The sequence below is a fragment of the Sinocyclocheilus rhinocerous genome, unplaced genomic scaffold, assembly GCF_001515625.1.
Source record: "Sinocyclocheilus rhinocerous isolate Xijiao unplaced genomic scaffold, SAMN03320098_v1.1 scaffold418, whole genome shotgun sequence".
Taxonomy (NCBI): domain Eukaryota; kingdom Metazoa; phylum Chordata; class Actinopteri; order Cypriniformes; family Cyprinidae; genus Sinocyclocheilus; species Sinocyclocheilus rhinocerous.
In genome coordinates this window covers 1,266,088-1,283,826 of record NW_015651146.1, presented here as the reverse complement: position 1 = coordinate 1,283,826, position 17,739 = coordinate 1,266,088, and the positions used below count along the sequence as shown (strand labels likewise).

At 36.6% G+C, this 17,739-nt stretch overlaps 5 protein-coding genes across 6 annotated transcripts; 3 read left to right on the top strand and 2 right to left on the bottom strand.

Annotated features, from left to right (window-relative positions):
* The first annotated feature begins 1,055 nt into the window (after positions 1 to 1,055).
* Positions 1,056 to 4,230, top strand: LOC107712733 (BTB/POZ domain-containing protein KCTD6-like). The gene is made up of 3 exons (XM_016518069.1): positions 1,056 to 1,177; positions 1,939 to 2,038; positions 3,287 to 4,230. Exons 2-3 carry the CDS (start codon positions 2,009 to 2,011, stop codon positions 3,971 to 3,973), a joined length of 717 nt encoding a protein of 238 aa, XP_016373555.1. The 5' UTR covers positions 1,056 to 1,177; positions 1,939 to 2,008; the 3' UTR covers positions 3,974 to 4,230.
* Positions 4,231 to 4,967: 737 nt separating this feature from the next.
* LOC107712735 (small integral membrane protein 4-like) lies at positions 4,968 to 5,905 on the top strand. The gene is made up of 2 exons (XM_016518071.1): positions 4,968 to 5,283; positions 5,622 to 5,905. Exons 1-2 carry the CDS (start codon positions 5,130 to 5,132, stop codon positions 5,711 to 5,713), a joined length of 246 nt encoding a protein of 81 aa, XP_016373557.1. The 5' UTR covers positions 4,968 to 5,129; the 3' UTR covers positions 5,714 to 5,905.
* Positions 5,906 to 6,058: 153 nt separating this feature from the next.
* LOC107712732 (mimecan-like) lies at positions 6,059 to 8,457 on the bottom strand. The gene is made up of 6 exons (XM_016518068.1): positions 8,216 to 8,457; positions 7,783 to 7,867; positions 7,653 to 7,700; positions 6,908 to 7,110; positions 6,743 to 6,835; positions 6,059 to 6,646 (listed from the first exon to the last, which is right to left on the bottom strand). Exons 1-6 carry the CDS (start codon positions 8,381 to 8,383, stop codon positions 6,476 to 6,478), a joined length of 768 nt encoding a protein of 255 aa, XP_016373554.1. The 5' UTR covers positions 8,384 to 8,457; the 3' UTR covers positions 6,059 to 6,475.
* Positions 8,458 to 10,479: 2,022 nt separating this feature from the next.
* Positions 10,480 to 13,028, bottom strand: LOC107712665 (protein BTG1-like). The gene is made up of 3 exons (XM_016517973.1): positions 13,014 to 13,028; positions 11,119 to 11,257; positions 10,480 to 10,835 (listed from the first exon to the last, which is right to left on the bottom strand). The coding sequence occupies exons 2-3, from the start codon at positions 11,252 to 11,254 to the stop codon at positions 10,480 to 10,482; spliced, it is 492 nt and encodes a 163-aa protein (XP_016373459.1). The 5' UTR covers positions 11,255 to 11,257; positions 13,014 to 13,028.
* Positions 13,029 to 13,039: 11 nt separating this feature from the next.
* Positions 13,040 to 17,509, top strand: LOC107712731 (deoxyribonuclease gamma-like). 2 transcript variants are annotated; one of them, XM_016518067.1, is made up of 10 exons: positions 13,040 to 13,180; positions 15,471 to 15,615; positions 15,698 to 15,786; positions 15,908 to 15,994; positions 16,323 to 16,435; positions 16,508 to 16,620; positions 16,705 to 16,862; positions 16,990 to 17,086; positions 17,162 to 17,194; positions 17,294 to 17,509. In XM_016518067.1, exons 1-10 carry the CDS (start codon positions 13,176 to 13,178, stop codon positions 17,303 to 17,305), a joined length of 852 nt encoding a protein of 283 aa, XP_016373553.1. In that variant the 5' UTR covers positions 13,040 to 13,175; the 3' UTR covers positions 17,306 to 17,509. The 2 variants fall into 2 exon arrangements, with proteins under 2 accessions (XP_016373553.1, XP_016373551.1); XM_016518065.1 differs by having other exon boundaries at positions 17,162 to 17,509.
* The last annotated feature ends 230 nt before the right edge of the window (positions 17,510 to 17,739 follow it).

Here is a 17,739-nt window from a genome sequence, read left to right as displayed (position 1 = left end):
TAATTTGTTAACATTAGTTAACCTAAGCTAACAATAAACAATACTTCTACAGCATTTAATAATCGTAATGTTCATTTCAACAATACATTTTTAAAATCAAAAGTTGTATCTGTTGACATGAGTTAATGCACTGTGTGAGCTAACCTGAACAATTGTATTTTTATTAACTATTTTTATTATCTATTAAAAGATAATGCACATTGTTAGTTCAAATTAATGGATTAACTAATATTTACCAATGAGATCTTGTTGTAAAGTGTTACCAAGTATATTGATGGTAGAGTTATGGCATCAAATGGTAATACTATTATGTATTCCATGGTACTGATTATTATATAACAATGCACTTAATTTAATGGGTTTTAGTAATTCGGAGTCCTGTCATTTTATTTAGCACTGAGAACCATACCTCTTTAAGTTTAAATCCAGTTTATGTCATTTAAATATTATTGCCATTAAAATATTACAAAATTGAATATTTTGTTTGTTTCAGGTGGGGGTGATCATGGATTTAAATATTAACATAATGATTAAAACATTAATATTGCTTGAACTATGCAAAGCACAGTTGTGATTAATTAGAAGAAACATAGGCTACATTGTATGTAACGATTATTAATTATAAAGTAATCCTGCATTAATCCTGCTGGAATTGCTGTGCTCTTCTAGCATCATTCCCGCCTGTCAGTAGCTACAGCTATGGTACAATAAACTATGATTTACCATGTTCAAAAAGTTGTGGTTCTTTCTCGTTGGTGAAATTCTGTCAATAATTGTCACTTTTTTTAGTAGTGATGTAATATTTGTGTAAAGCAACATTTATCCCCAACTTTAAAAGCAGTCAATCATTGCATTAGATCAATATTTATTTAGCAGTGCCTTTTGAGTCCCTTTAACACAAGCTTCAACACAAAGCTGTCACTGCCATTAATGTGCGCTAGTGTGGGTCACGTGACTGTGCGGTGCGGCTGCTGTGTTCTCGTCTTTGAGCAGCTAACATTAACAGAGTCTAACACAAGCTTCAACACAAAGCTGTCACTGCCATTAATGTGCGCTAGTGTGGGTCACGTGACTGCGGTGCGGCTGCTGTGTTCTCGTCTTTGAGCAGCTAACATTAACAGAGTCCTGTACAGCCGCAATCAAGACCGACGATTAAACCCCTCAGGCCTGGAGACAGGTAAGGATGGGGTTATCCCATATAGTGTGACTGCCAGGAAAAACGTTTATTTTATTAATTTGTCACTCTTACGTTAGTAGTTAGCAGGGAGCTAGCGGTATATTATGATAGCTGGTTAGTAAAGGTTACTAAAAAACGCTTCATTTTATTAAAGCATGTTCGTGTTTTTAATGTTAGATGTCATCAGGCACAGTCGCTGGACGTTTTTAACTTATTTTGAGGGAAACGGTAAATAATTACGTTTCAGAAAACCTGATTAATAACGTTAACGTTACATGCCTTACCAAAACAGCTAGCGTGCTATTGGGCATCCAGTTTGTCACTCTTACGTTAGTAGTTAGCAGGGAGCTAGCGGTATATTATGATAGCTGGTTAGTAAAGGTTACTAAAAAACGCTTCATTTTATTAAAGCATGTTCGTGTTTTTAATGTTAGATGTCATCAGGCACAGTCGCTGGACGTTTTTAACTTATTTCGAGGGAAACGGTAAATAATTACGTTTCAGAAAACCTGATTAATAACGTTACATGCCTTACCAAAACAGCTAGCGTGCTATTGGGCATCCAATTCTTTTTTCTTTTTTTTCCTTCTTATTTTTGACATCAATTCATTGAGCTTCCTCACACAGTAATGCATCCTGTGTTTATCTCATTGTGTTCTTCATTATCGTCTCAGATGTGTTAAAATATTCAGATTCTCAAGTGAGGTCTGTATATATTTATGTGCCTTAAATGTAGGGCTAATAAGTGTCTTTTTTTGCAGGTCTAACGTTACCCAACTATAATATCCGAGCTTCTTCTGTGGGTCAGATCGGTCTACCTATCCTTATCAAATGGATAATGGGGACTGGGGGAATAGCAGGGTATGTATGCGCAGAAATATTTAACACAAGTTATTGTTACAAAGTGTTTATTAGCCACAGTTGTGTACTATGCAGAACTGCTATTGGAGTATAATTAAAAGTAATTGAAATTCAGATATTTGTATAACTGTAATATGTGTTTTAACTTGAACAAGATAATTAAGAAATGTTGGCTTGATAAAACCTTGTCGGAACATAAAATTAAGTATGTTTCAAATGGCACCTATAAAAACATGTAAAAGTATTTATATAATTCATTATATATATAATTAATGAATTTAAATTTTATGGACCAAGGTTGAAGAACGCTTAATATCCCAGAATACCATTAACTATCTTGAATTTTATGAATTGCAATAAAAATGGGTTGCTGTTTTTCTTAACTGATCACTTTATTAAAGCCCATTTACACCAAGAACGATAACTATACAGATTATGTTGTCTGCCACTTTAAATGCTCCAGTTCTTTAATGTTGGTGGATTCTTATCTGGATTCTCACTGTCAATTATTTTATTGTTGATCAGCTAGAAAAAAAAGTTATGAAAGTGATTCCAATGATATTGTTCCTCTGTGTTGTTAACATTATAGATGTGGTGTGGATTTTCCTATTCTCATACAATAAGAACCATTATTAAAACTTCATATATAGCTATTCTTGGTGTGAACAGGCCTTTACAGTTTTCTTTTGCTAGATGATGAAAAATCCCAAAAGTAGATTTCCAGTTAAAACTTCTAGTTGTAATTCTTTCAAACTACACCCACCATCATCGGCACAGACCTTTAGCCTGTTCTGACCTGGCTTGTTATATTTTCTAACTGATCAGATTAAAGGTTTTCCCATAACTGACATTCAAATGGGTTAACATTTTCATAGGTAGATGGGCTATTTGTCTGTCTGTCGTTTTGTCTGACCGTAAGGTCTGTGTAACCTTCAAATTATAAGCTTTAAAGAGTATTTTAAACTTTAAAGCAAAATGTCAAGCCGACATGCTTAACAATCCTTCCTTTTCTATTCCAGTTCAGCATCCTGTAGGTTGTCAGCAATTTGATTTAGATTCCAACACATACATTGTTCCCAAATTGTTTCAATTAATGGTTTCAGCCCTCCAAAACAGTGATGTTTTGGACGGCGCTTCTCCGGTGACAGATTGACAGATTAGCCTCATTAAAATTCCCAATGAACCTATTGTTTGATTATATGTGATGAACTGCATTACTGATTCTCTGCTTTTGTCCATCGCTTGTAGTTGACTCACCCAGTCACCTTAAATGTTGGAGGTCACCTCTACACGACCTCCATCTCCACTCTTCAACGTTACCCAGACTCCATGCTGGGCGCCATGTTCCGCGGCGACTTCCCCACCACGCGGGACGCTCAGGGAAACTACTTCATCGATCGGGACGGGACGCTTTTCCGCTACATATTAAACTTCCTGCGCACATCCGAGCTCACTCTTCCTGTTGACTTCATGGAGATGGACCTTCTGCGTAAAGAAGCTGACTTCTATCAGATCGAGCCTTTAATACAATGCCTCAGTGACCCAAAGCCTCTGTACCCGCTGGACACCTTTGAGCAGGTGGTGGAGTTGTCCAGTACCCGCAAGCTGTCTAAGTACTCGAATCCAGTAGCGGTTATTATCACGCAACTAACCATAACCACCAAGGTCCACTCGCTGCTGGAGGGAATATCCAACAACTTCACTAAGTGGAACAAACACATGATGGACACCAGAGACTGTCAGGTGTCTTTCACCTTTGGACCATGTGACCACCATCAAGAGGTGTCTCTAAGGGTCCACCTCATGGACTACATTACCAAACAGGGATTCACGATCCGGAACACACGGGTGCACCACATGAGCGAGCGTGCCAACGAGAACACAGTGGAGCATCACTGGACTTTCTGCCGGCTAGCATATAAAGTAGAAGATTGACCAATTTATGAATGTGCTACCAAATGTGGTTGCTGCGGTTTCCAATTCGATGGTTTAATCTGTAGAAATTCCATTGTCAGTTGAGACCAAGCAGAAGAAAAAGGGAATGAAATTTAAAGGATCACATTCACATCATGCAATGCAGAATATTTTGCAAAATCATTAAAATAATATATGATACAAACACATTTGCAATATGTATTCAGATAATACTCTAGCATCTTTCAGTATTCTGTGAACACCTTGACCACAATCATTTAAAAAAAAAAAAAACCAGATTCATCAGAAATTATTTCAGGTATTCATTCATTCCTTCAGATCAGAAATCTGTCAAACATTGTGCACTATGTGCAACATCAAGATGTTAGCGTGCATGTATTTCTAACATATTCTTTAACTATTAAATGTCCACATGCTGTAAATCAAAATAAATTTCACTGATTTGTTCATCAGTTTCATTTAAAAAAGAAAAAAAGCATCAATAGGAGCCAGTTGTCTTATTTTATTGTACTATATTAGCCAATTCGAAGGTAAAATATTTTAAATCTTAAAGGCATAGTTCACTCAAAAATGGAAATTCTGACATCATGCCGCCACCATCAAGTTGCTCCGAAAATGTTTGAGTTTCTTTCTTCTGTTGAATACAACAACACAATACATTTTAAAGAAAGTTGGTAACCCAACAGCCATTGATTTCCACTGTGTTGTTTTCATACTATGGAAGTCAGTGGCTACCGTCAACTGTTTGGTTACCAACATTCTTCAGAATATGTTGTGTTTAACAGAAGAAAGAAACTTTGAAACAGCTTGAGGATTTGAGGGTGAGTAAATGATGACAGAATTTTCATTTTTAGGAGAACTATCCTCTATTTAAGTTTTGTATTGTATAAGCATATAGCAATGATGAGTAGTCCCTGTATGTCAGGGATTTGGTAGAGTCCTGCCAGCGGACCTATTAGAACACGCTATCTATGACGTTTACGCCGCCATATTTTCCTGTTCTGTAAGCGCAGCGGTAACATGCGCTAAGACCAGTGTTGAAGGACAGCTGCTCGGATGTTGTATTCTAGCGATTAAAACTCGTTTTCGTAAGTGCATATTATTGCGCTGTGCTTTAGGAAGGGTCTTGCCGTTGACTGTGTTTTGAAAGAAAAAGATGTTTAGAAAAAGTCAGAACCTAAAATATATATTAAGTCTTGTACCTGGAAAAAGACGTTTTGGGACGTACAGATTTTTGCCCTTGTTCTTCTGTATCGGGGGCGTCATGGAGTGGATCATGATTAACGTGAGAATAGGAAAAGAAACGTTTTGTAAGTATGCTAAGTCAAATCTTATGTATACTATACATACAACGCCCCTCTCTTTGAAGCGTTTCTGTGCATCATTCTGCGTCCTCTTTGCGCAGAGCTGTGATGTTGTACTGCTTGTGCGCATCCAGTGTGAATAATCGTTAAATCTTTAAAGCAAAAATACTTATAATGTGTATCATTAATCTTAATTACGTAGGGGTGTTTAATTGACATTATGCTTAGATTATGTTAAGATGAATATATTATACATGAATATATTTATGTAGGCCGAAGTAAATTTTAATTATGTATTGGTTATTGTTATTGACACGTGGTTACATTATTTTCTGGCTTCACAGATGATGTATACAGAAGAAAACAATCGGAGCGGGAATACCAACACAAGACTGAGGAGGGCTTGATTGTGCTCACAGAGTCTGAAGCCAAATGAGATCATCAGAAAACACTGGAAATAAACGATCACCATGATAAAGAGACTGAAAACAAAACCGTCTTGAGACTTTTGCACACTAACACACTTTTGATATCATTCAGAAATGGGGATATTATTATACATCAACTGTAGGGCAGCTGTGACATGGACTGCGTGATTATGAGGACAAATGAGGTGCAGAAGGCTGCTAATGTTTGTTTCTGTAAGGAAAGTGGCAATTGTTGTATTGTCTAAAAGATAAAGATGGTTATTTCTGCAATAAAAATTTTCTGTTTTGTGATTCTAAACAATACACTTTTTTTCTAATTGTAATGGAAACAGGCTTCCATAATTAAAAAATGATGGTCAGTTGTAATGCATAGGCTACTTTGTGCATTTATATACGAGTTTATGAAGATTAAGTCCAGCAAATATGTCAAAATGAATTTATTTACCAGCACTGGATGTCAGTATAACAGTGAATATCTGTTGCACTGAATATCTTTTTCCCATTTTAAGTTTATAGACGTTCTGCCTCATGAATTTACTGCAGTCTTTTTTGCCATTTTTAGTTGCAAAACCATTAGCAAAATATAACAAAATGATTACATTGTAAAAAAGTTATTGTCTGTATATGCATCTTAATGTCTAAATGCTTGATGCCCTCAAAAGTCCAAAACCATTTATTATGCTGTTAAATCTTTGTGAATGTGCTGTCCAACATCCAAACAGTGGTTGCCAGTTGGCCGGTGGCTTAAGGAACATTTTCTTCTCAGCAGATCACTTGTAGTGTTCAATTGGTAGAGCTCTCAGACAGATGAAGCTGTTGGGATGCTGGGCCAACGTTATTGGGTTTCCATCGAGCCGAACCTCCTGCATGTTGTACCTGATGTAGTTAGTGTTATTTCCTTTGCAGAACGTGTCATCTGTCAGTGATGTTATGTTGTTGTTCTGAAAACGATTTTAAAGGATTTTACACATATAGGGACACACTAAAATACTACAGTCTATAAATATATTGAGATTACAATATAGTGAGGACCATACATGCAGATGAATCACGCGCAGGCTTTCTGGCAGCGGCGGGACGGCCTCCAGCCCATTGTCTCCAAGGTACAGGTATGCCAGCCTGGTGAGTTTCTAATGCAAAGAATAGAAGCCACTCATGAGTAACAACAATGTATTATTTCAGATTCTTTTATTCATTTTTACCTTAAAAATGTTTGCTTTTACTCCCTTTGTTTTAAGGACATTGTGGTTGACATTGAGAGACACAAGTTTAGCCGGCAGCGTTGGCAGTTTGACCAGCTTGTTCTCAGCTAGTGTTAGTTCCTCAAGCTGGTTGAGTTTTGAAAAGGCTCCATCTTCTATTTCAGAGATCAGATTGCCAGTCAGGTCAATTCTTCTAAGTGTAGCTCTAAAACAACACAATATGGATGTATTTACAGATTTGGACATTCCCACTGGGCTGCAACTGAATAGGTTTTTTATTAACTTTCGGTCATTATTTACTCGCTCTCATGTTGTTCCAAACCTGTTCGACTTTATTTCTTCTGTGAAACATAGACAAAATGACTCAGTGTTTTTAATCCATGCACTCATAAAAATAAATGTTCCAAAAGGGTTTTTTGCAGCAATGCCTTAGAAGAACCATTTGGTTCCCCAAAGAACCATTCAGTAAACAGTTCTTAAAAGAACCATTTTTTCTTACATTGCTCCAATATCAAGAACCTTTTGTGTATTGGAAAGATTCCATGGATGTTAAAGATTCTTCGTGGAATCATAGATGCCAGTAAAGAACCTTTATTTTTAAGAGTGTACAGTGAAGGTCAATGGGATCCAAATGTCCAAAGAAAGAAAGTCACAGGGGTTCGGAATGACATGAGGTTGAGTAAAAGATGACAGAATCTTCATTTTTGGGTGAACTATCCCTTTAAATCAGGAGAAACCTCCTCACAGTACACCGATCCAGTTAGACACACACACATCAGGCATGTAGGAAGTTCTGAAAAATAAAAGTAGAAATAAATAGGCTTGAATATTATTTTTAATCAAATGAATGCAAAACTGAAGTAATAAACAATTACCCTTGTCATCTTTATGGCCTGCTCCTGGACTTTCATCATCTGTATCAGCTGGACTATCATAGTCTGTGTTAAGAATGACCTTTTTCTAGTAAAGCACATGAAAAGAAAACTAGTATTTTGTTTTCTCTCAAAACGAACAAGTTCAACCGTTTCACATGATATTTTGCCTTTCGATGAGCTCATGAGTTCCCAGATAACTTGCCGATGGTGCTGTTTCCCATTGGATATCATATACTCCCATTATGGATTTAACAGGTTTTCCATTGCATACCTTTCTTGGAACAGATTTATGATATCTGGCATTCTGATTATACAAATATATATATATATATATATTCGTTTTAGCCATCAAAAACATTAACATGCTAAGCAAAATCCTATTTTAATACAAAAATGTATGCAAATTAGCATTATCAGCATTAAATTGCCATACCTTTGGTTTCTTGGCTTCCATGACAATTCTACTCTCTGAGATTAATTCTTCATCCTCTACTATTTTCAATATCCCTTTGTGTTTAGGCACCACTTTACTGGTTCTTGCCGGTTCACAAAATATCCACGGCACGGTCACGAAAAAGAGTAAAATCCTCAGGTCCATCATCTCGTGAGGAGAAACGAGGTTGTTGTGGTGTGTGAAGAAGAGAGAGGAGCGACGTAGTGTGTCACAGCCTCAGAGTAAAATGAGACCTTTAAAGAGTTTCTCTGCAGTGGCTGCCTGTGAACCATTAAAAAACAATTCATGAAACGGGCCTTAACCCACTCTGTGCTGTCTTGAGGTTATTTAACAGATCACTCACCTCTATTCCCACCAAAATAAACTGCTGTGATCCACTTTATGCTTGTGTTTTGTGCATATGCATGTTTTGAAATTGTGCTTAATTATGTAAAGTGGATAAATATATTTTTTTTAAATCGATATATTTTGCCATCTTCTTGTGAATAAGCATAATCTTACAATAAGATGTGTGTTCCTTCCTTTTGTGATTTAATGAGACAGTTTCAGGGAACACTGTGATTCGGAAAAACAGAGGGAAAGGGGAGAATGAACAGTGCTGGCCATGGAAATAAAGGATGGAATTCAAAAGGAAATTATTATTAGTTCAGGAATCTTGGACTGCATGTTTGAATATGGTGAACTTGCAAACTCCAACTCTATGTGTTTCATCCATCTCTATGTGATGTTCAAAAGCTTTATTGTTAGAAATGCAGCTGGGTTTGTTTGGGAGGTATCAGGGGATGGATTGAGAGAAGAGGGAGAAAAACCTCTGTCCCCCTATTTTTGATTAAACCAAAGTAAAATTTTCTGATTTGGGCAAAAGAAATAATATCATCTGTTCACCGGAAATTTGTGAGAAAGTGCTGTGAAATACATTTCAAACATAATTCAGCTGACATGCTGTAACTTCACCTATTATTGCTTCTAAGAAGCGCTAAAGATCTGATGGCTTAACAGAGATCTGCAAGATTTTGAGCAGCGTTAGAGTACTACTCATTATTACATCTTATTTTATCTGAGGCATTTGATAAACAGAATTAACCAGGTGTTCAAATAAATGCATGCCAAGACTTTTAAAAGGCACTTCCTCGACCTCCCTCTGGGTGCCATTACTTAACCTGATGGGATGAAGGATTAAAGTCAAAGAAAAGAGAAAGAAAGGGCATAGACGGACTAGACATTGTAACATGCAGATAAAGAAAAAGATGGGCAAAATTATTATTGTAGGCAAAGCATCTTTGTGGCAAAGTCCGGATATTATTCTGCATGGTTTGCCTGCAGCTCTACAAACTGATGCATAATGGAGAGAGTGTGAATAACTCAACAGATGTGAGAGTCAATGAGTGGCTTGTTTCAGGCAGAATATATTAGTTGAGTAACAACAGACAGAGTCCGACAATGAAGATACCTGGAAAACAGGCCTTTTTTTTATTAAGTATTCTTTGCTCCTAAGACACTAAATAGCAACAAAACCACCACATTATATTGCATACTGTATAATTTGCTAATCATCTGATTGTCATTATGCACCAGTGTTTTAGTATTATTAATACACTATTAATATCTTGAATTATATATTAGCAGTTTTCATTTTAACCTCCTGGGACCCAGGTACAGACTTTTGACCTCTGTAGTGGACATTATATTTTAGTGAATTTCTCTGAGACCCTACATGTCACAGTTATAGTCTAGATGTCCTGTAAGGAGCACATTCAGGGCTTTTCAGAGATACCAAATGTTTGGACGTTTCACCATGACCACTCCCTCTCCTTGGTCTTTAAAAATGGCTGACATTAGTTTAGTGACCAAATTGAACACTCTTATGGAAATATGATAATATTTTGTAATTATCATTTAAATCTTACTAATTTTTAAACTGTCATAAATCAACATCTCAGGAAAATGTTTTGGGGCTTCAATTCAAAATATGACTTTCTGGACATCGATTTCATACATGTCCACTGTAGAGGACACCAGGTGATAAAGCATGTTTATTATGCATTTTGGGAGACACAACAAGTGAATAGGGAAAGAAATTATATTTCAATATTCCTATGAAATATTAGATATTATTATGAAAATCTTGCCAATTATTACTCTTCACCTTGGATGTATGTAAGATGCAAAATTTATCTTTCAGTTTCTTCTTTAATGTTTTAAACAACTGCAAAATTTACACCAAGTAAGGGTTTCAAAATCTCTCATAACAGAGACCCTTCCATTACGTTGAACCTTCTTGATCGGTTCGATCGTCTGGTTTTTAGTTTCTCCTTCCTGTGGGCTGATGTATCTGCTGAGGTGGCACTTTTAGGCCGTAGTGGTGAGGACTTGTAGAGAACACAAATGGATCCATCCTCACCGATTCGATAGGACACCTCGTAAGGGTCCACCCACAGTGTCAGCTCTGCTGGAAGTGATGAGAAAAGCTGCTCTTGTGTAAATCCAACAGCAGAGGCTGCTTTTCCTTTATGCGGGTCCATTTTACAGTTGATCCATAAACATCTGTAGCCAGAGCCTCTGCAGGGAGCTTGAGGAAACCAGTGGTGCTGATAGTGCTCTGAGGTAAAAAAAAAATAAAAAAAAATTTAAAAATGCATACAATAGCTTGCATACTAAATTTTAAAGCATACTAAAAAATGTAAAGCCTACTAAATTTTAAAGCATGCTAAAAAATATAAATATATATAAAATATACAATAATAATAATAAAGATGATGTCAGCTTTTCAGGGAGAAAATAATAAATTCAAACGAATCAAAACATTGGGTGTCATTTTATGAGACATAGCTACTCAGTTAGTAAAGAAGAGTAGGTCAGCCCAGGCTATCATCTTATCTCACCTAGTAGAGCATTAGTGAGTGTGTGAGTGAAGATCTGCAGCTGATCTCCAGTGAGAGAGTCGCTGCTGCTCAGTAAACCGCCGATGAAAGTAGCAGCGACTGACACCTCTGTTTTCATCATGTTTCCAGCAGACATGTTCTTGACGCAAAAGATATGCGCTGAAAAAAAAAGACAGTGGCTGAGGAAACAAATAATGGAATTCTACAAGTGAAGGCAGTAATTTATTCTAAAGATGGTAAATAACGTAGCCTACCTGTAATTTGTTTCTCAAGGACACTGATTTCAACTGATTTTAATAACAAGCCGATGGACTGCAACAAATATTAGACCCACTGCAACTAGAATATTAGCTAAATTAACTCTTTGCAGAACAGATGAATAAAGCAGAACTTCTGAAACAATTACGTCAGAGGAGAAGCAGCGCGCTTCTTTAGCGCCATCGCCTGACAAATCAGCAGTCACGTGCGCAGACAATCAGTTTGCCGGTGGTTTTAATGTTTTCATTTTAATAGTAATAATTTTAATGCGTGACACAGATTTAAAACGACAATTGTGTCTAGATCATAACTGTTTTGAGTTTTTATGCTCTGTGATGATTTTGAGTGAAAATCTGAAGAATCTTAAAATATGTTAAATGGAACTGGTAGGCTAGCACATTTATTGGTAATTGAACGCATAATCAAGACAAAATATTTATTCAACAAATTCGCAAGGTTTGCAGGTGAGACACTATGTGAATAACATGCATTCCAGTTCTGTGGTTTTCAGAGGTATTCTGGGTGTGCAGATTCTGAGTGGGCCTGGTGATAATCATGTATGATTTCAGTGTATTTGATCACGTCATGGATTTGGTAACTTCACCTTTGAGGGTGGAGTTCACTGAATATTGTGCATTATTGAATATTGTGCATGTATAGCTAGTTGCCTTTCACAATTAGTAAGATACTTTATATCTTTGATGGGGAACTATATATTTCATAGTGAATAAACAATATTTATTTATTTATTTATTTATTTCTCTTCTCGATTAATCAATAGCTTTGCTAGAATTTGACTGACCTTTAAACTCATTGATTTAAAACCATTTTGCTTTGCTAAGTAGCCGCAGACAATTATGCAACCGTTCTTAAGCAACTCTGTGATGTTGTCATATTCTGAGTACAAGTAGTGCCCTAAACTAGAAAAAAATCTGAAAGATGAGTAAAGAGTAAAGAGATTATACACTACATAATTCCGTTAATTTTGCATACTGTATGTATTGTAACTCTATTGATAGTTTTCACGTGACGTCGCACCCTGGCGGGCAAAATGAAGCTTTGTTCCACTGACCGCCAGTTATTTTTAGTAGTAAAGTAGTAAAACGCAGATATTAAAATGCGAAATTCAGTAAACACCTTATTGATGATGTATATTTTGTACAGGCAAGCAGATGAACCCAGAATATAAACACGAAGTTTCACATTAAATGTTTCACATTAAATGGTTTCCCATAGAAAACCATTATAAGGAAAACACTGAACCATTAAGCGGATTGCGTTCATATTCCGGCCTCATCCGCTTGCCTATGTAAACTATGCATCATTAATATGGCGATTACTGAATTTGATCTTTTAATATTTCTGTTTTAAATATATTACGGCATTTTAAGTGTTTTTACAACGTTTTGTCGCACTGTTTAATGATTGAAATATTGCCGCGGGTGCTTAGCGTAATATGGATTGCAAATGGCCAAAACTTGCATTTTGTTCACACATATCTTTGTTTTATTGTTTTGAGAGGTGATCTAAATACTTGTGGCTGGGGAACAAATGGAAAGTTGGCAGGCTTGTGCTGCAGTTCTATGGATGTTTTGCCCTCCAAGTCTTGTGGAAAGGGAAAGACCCGCACTCCTTACGTTTGAAAGATACGCTCCTCCCCTTATCCACAAATAGCAAAGCAGAAGGTGTGTCCTCGAGCTTTCTGAGTATAATAACACCAGTGGAATCTCTTCACTGTCTGCGGAAGGGAAAGAAAGAGAGAGAGCAGTATTGTTGAAGTGAAACCCAACGTATTTCAAATGAGGTAAGGAGGTCTTCTTTTCAGTATATTAAGCTTTGTATGCAGTTCTGTGAGCCTATTGCTGCTTTCTCAGTGCTGAGTTCCAGATGTTGTAGCTACTAGGCAAACAATTGTTTTATATAGAAAAGTTCTTTAGAAAAATGTGTGAAAACAAACATGTTGCAGGCTGTTTGAAACCCTCTAGCCCCACAGACCTTGTTTCAACATGTTATCTGCAGTCTGGATTACTTACAACCAGGGGCGGCGTTTCCGTATGGCTGAGTATGCCAGTTTGCCATACCCTAGCCCAGTCAGGTGTGCCGTGGAAAATCATCCAAACTTCATATCTCTATTATAATTCGTTATTATTATTTTAAATCAATGCTATTGGTCTTCCTTGTGTCTGTTTGAGGGTTTTACAAATATTTATCCAATGAAAAGCATTTAATGAGCTTGTCACTAAAGCTCGTAACGGCATCTCAAACTGTCAGAAACCTCATAACTTCACCCCGCCTCCATTCAGACTGACGCGCCATGCACAGCCTGGAGACAGATCTCCGCTTGTTCGCAATGTAAGGGTAAACAAATAACTGATGTTTGAAAAAGTACAGCATTTTGTTTATTCAAACACTATGTCTATAAAGGTCAATGTTTTTGTGTGTTTGAAGAAAGGAGAAGAGTAGCTTTTGACGTCTAGTTGTAGCCATATAACGTAGACTAACCATGTTCCGTACACTTTTCGCTATTCGCCGCACGCCAGCGACCACTCCTCCGTTACTGAAAGACAAACAAGCACGTTTGTGGGATCATTCTCTGGGGGAATACCCATTATACAGTCCACACTTTGATTGATGTCTTTAGGACCAATAGTTTTTGAGAAAAGTGTGGAAAAGTACCTCCTCCGCTAGTGTACGGAAGATGATGAAGAGGGAGAAATAAGGATGACACAGATATATAGTTTATGCACGACCTGGAAGTATTTATTCAGCGAGCTTGTATTAAACGACAAGAAAAACTATAGCACCCATATAGCTACAATAAAAGTGATAACCTGGAAGTTGATGAAAACGTTTAATGCGATGCACTTGCTGCCTCAGATACAGCTGTTCTAATGGCAGACAAAACACAGATCTCCGTCATTCGCTGGTCAAAAATGGTCGAACTCCATTTGATCTTGATTTTCATAAAATGTTAAGTGCAAGTGTCTGATAAAGCCACAATACCAACTCTTACGACGTTTAAACATTATCCCATTCTATCTTTTTTTCCTATATTCCTGTGCTTAGTGTTGTGCCGTTGGATTTTTTATTTATCAAAACTGTGACCCCCACCCCCCACCGCCATACCCTATGGTTTTGTGAAACGCCGCCACTGCTTACAACAACAACAGCATAGGCTGTTTAATTCACAAATGGTCACTAACCTTAAAGGAGTAGTTCACTTTCAGAATGAAAATTCTGTCACCATTTACTTTCTTCTGTTGAACACAAAAGAAGATATTTTGAAAACTGTTGGGATCTGAACAGTTGATGAGCACCATTGACTTCCATAGTATTTTTTTTCCTACTGTGGAAGTCAATGGTGCTCATCAACTGTTCCCAACATTTTTCAAAATATCTTATTTTGTGTTCAACAGAAGAAAGAAACTCATACAGGTTTGGAACAAGTGGGGGGTGAGTAAATGGTGACAGAATTTTCATTCTGAAAGTGAACTCCTCCTTTAAAGCAGACACATCCTGATCCCTGACACGAGTCTATCATGAGGTGTTAACTCTCTGATCACAGGTCTCACCTGAAAAGTAGCCAAAACTTTGATCAGAATATAATTAGGTCTTTTGTATTGTAAATTGAAATAGTTTTGGATCTTCAAAATGTGTTCTTAAAACCTGATGAATTGTTATTGTTCTTGTGTGTGTTTTGTTTTTACTTGTTACAGTTCAGATAAGTTAATTTTTGGGGATAGGAATAGGGAAATTAGTTAATAATTTTAAAAAATCCTCTAAACATCTCCTAAAAGTTCTAAAAACGAGAACCACAATCACATGATGTTTTAATGTTACTCATCAGTTTCATGATCACATTTTTGCAATAACTGTATATAGTCAGTTAGTTTATTTAACCGTATTATTTTTAATTAAGGTCTTTTCTTCCCCATTGACCTGCCTCTATCTTTTAAAGATGTTTTTTACACTTCTGAGTGCCTGCCTGCATGCGATTCAAATGTTCCCGTTAATATAACATTTGAAGTCTGTTCTTTCCCATTGAATCATGAAGTTTTAACTACAGAGGTGTTTTTCTGACTCTTCACATGCAGGATGACCGGCAGACTGCTCCTCCTCACTCTCTCTATTCTCTCTGGCGTGCGGAGCTGCTATGGCTTCAGAATTTGTGCCTTTAATGTTAAGAGTTTTGGTGATTCAAAATCAGCCGATGCCAAAATCATGAATTCTGTATCAAGGGTAAGAAGATTAACAGTACAGTGCCTTTTATTTATTTTTGTAATATATAAAAACATCTTGCAAAAATTGTTATTTTTTGCAGATTGTATCTCGCTGTGACATATGCTTGCTCCAGGAGGTCAGAGATCAGAAAAAAAAAGCCATCCCACGACTGCTTACTGCGGTCAACAGGTAGATGTTATGCAAATATAAAACAAAAAAAAACAAAGCTGAAATCACTGTAACCAGTCAGATTTAAGAGATAAACAAATGCACAGTGCATAAATGCTATTATGTTATATTTTGTTTCCAGACTTAATGATAATGATTATGACTATGTAGCAAGTGAACGTCTCGGGAGGACACAAAACTATCAGGAGCAATACGTTTTTGTTTACAGGTATGTGTTCAGCACTTCTGTACATTAGGACAATATATAAAGACTAGGAATGGGATCACACTTATTATTGTCTGATATTAGAGATGTTTTAATTTATCAGTATTAGTCGATATTGAATATTTAATTGTGATGCACATTTAGATTGAATTTGCTGTCATTTAACGCTCCCTTGAAGTTCTTTAAAACACCAATAATTGAATAACATTGTTAAATGTAATCTTTTTGATGCCTAAATTCACTCGTTGCATTCAAATTATTCTTTTTAAGATGATTCTTGATCTCCATAATTGGTTTTGGAAATTTCAGATCTTTTTTTCCCCTCACACAGGAAAAGCACAGCAAAGCTGAAAAACCAGTATCAGTATCCAGATACACAGAAAGGGGATGTAGATGCTTTTTCCAGAGAACCATTTGTGGTACATTTTCAAGCCCATAAAACAGGTAAAAAATAAAACAGGGAAAACGTATGTGTTGAATTTTGGTCATGTGATCTCATAATGTCTCTGTTAACAGTGGCCAAGGATTTTATCTTGATCCCGCAGCACACCACTCCTTCAAATGCCACCAAAGAGATTGACGAACTCTATGATGTCTTTGTGGACATTAGAGCACGGTGGAAAATTGAGGTATGTTGGCAGATTTCTAATATTATAGAGAGTATAATATCTTGAGATCAAATGGCGAACTTAGCTTTTTTGTCATCTTTGCAGAATGTGATGTTCCTTGGAGACTTCAATGCAGCTTGTGGTTATGTGGCTAAAAAGAACCGTAAGAACATCAGGCTCTTCTCTGACCCGTCTTTCATCTGGCTGATTCAGGATAACGTGGACACTACAGTGAAACAGTCGACTGTCTGTGCATATGACCGGTATAGTAAAATACTAAAATCAGCGTAATACAATAATGATGTTAATGATTTGCATATATACACTGCATAAGGCCAACCTTTTATGCTTGCTCAATATTTAATCATTTTTTTTATGGCCAATCCTCAGGATTGTTGTGCACGGAGAGCCATTTCTCAGAACAGTTGATCTGTCTTCAGCACGGCCGTTCAATTTTCCCAAGGAATTCCACCTTACAGAGGCCGAGGTAAGCCAAAATCAGCATTTACTGTTTTTATTTTGCACATGGTCATGTCATTGAACTTCAGGTTGTCCGTTATAGGCCCTAGAAGTGAGTGATCACTACCCCATCGAGGTGCTCCTCAAAACTCAGAAAGTGTTATTCAAAGGAAACAGCAAAGCTTCGTGTTTTCTGCCTACAGCGTTTGTCCTGAACATCTTACTGCTACTGCAGATTATCATATGAACACGAATGTACCAGAAGTGGATTATTCATCTCAACTAGATGAAGTGAAGACTTTACTTTGCTGTTACACAGCTGTTATGTACTTGAGCTCATACAGATCCACAACCGCATCTTCAGGATGTGCTGGATAGTGGATGCGACTGAACAGTTTTTTTTACAGCTTCTAGAAATGATGAAATGATCATTGAAAATTTATTTTTGATAAATATTCACTGTATGATTTTGCTGTTTGATTAATCTTTGTTAATTATCAATGTTTCCATTATCTTTGGAGAAAATATATTTTATCTTTGTAAAATATATACAAGGAACAAAGAAAAAAAATCCACAGAAAACTCTACAGTGGCAATAACACAAAATAATTTATTTGGTTTTCACTACCAAAAATATTTTCACAATTTCATAATAAATATTTTAAAATTTCTTGTCCAATT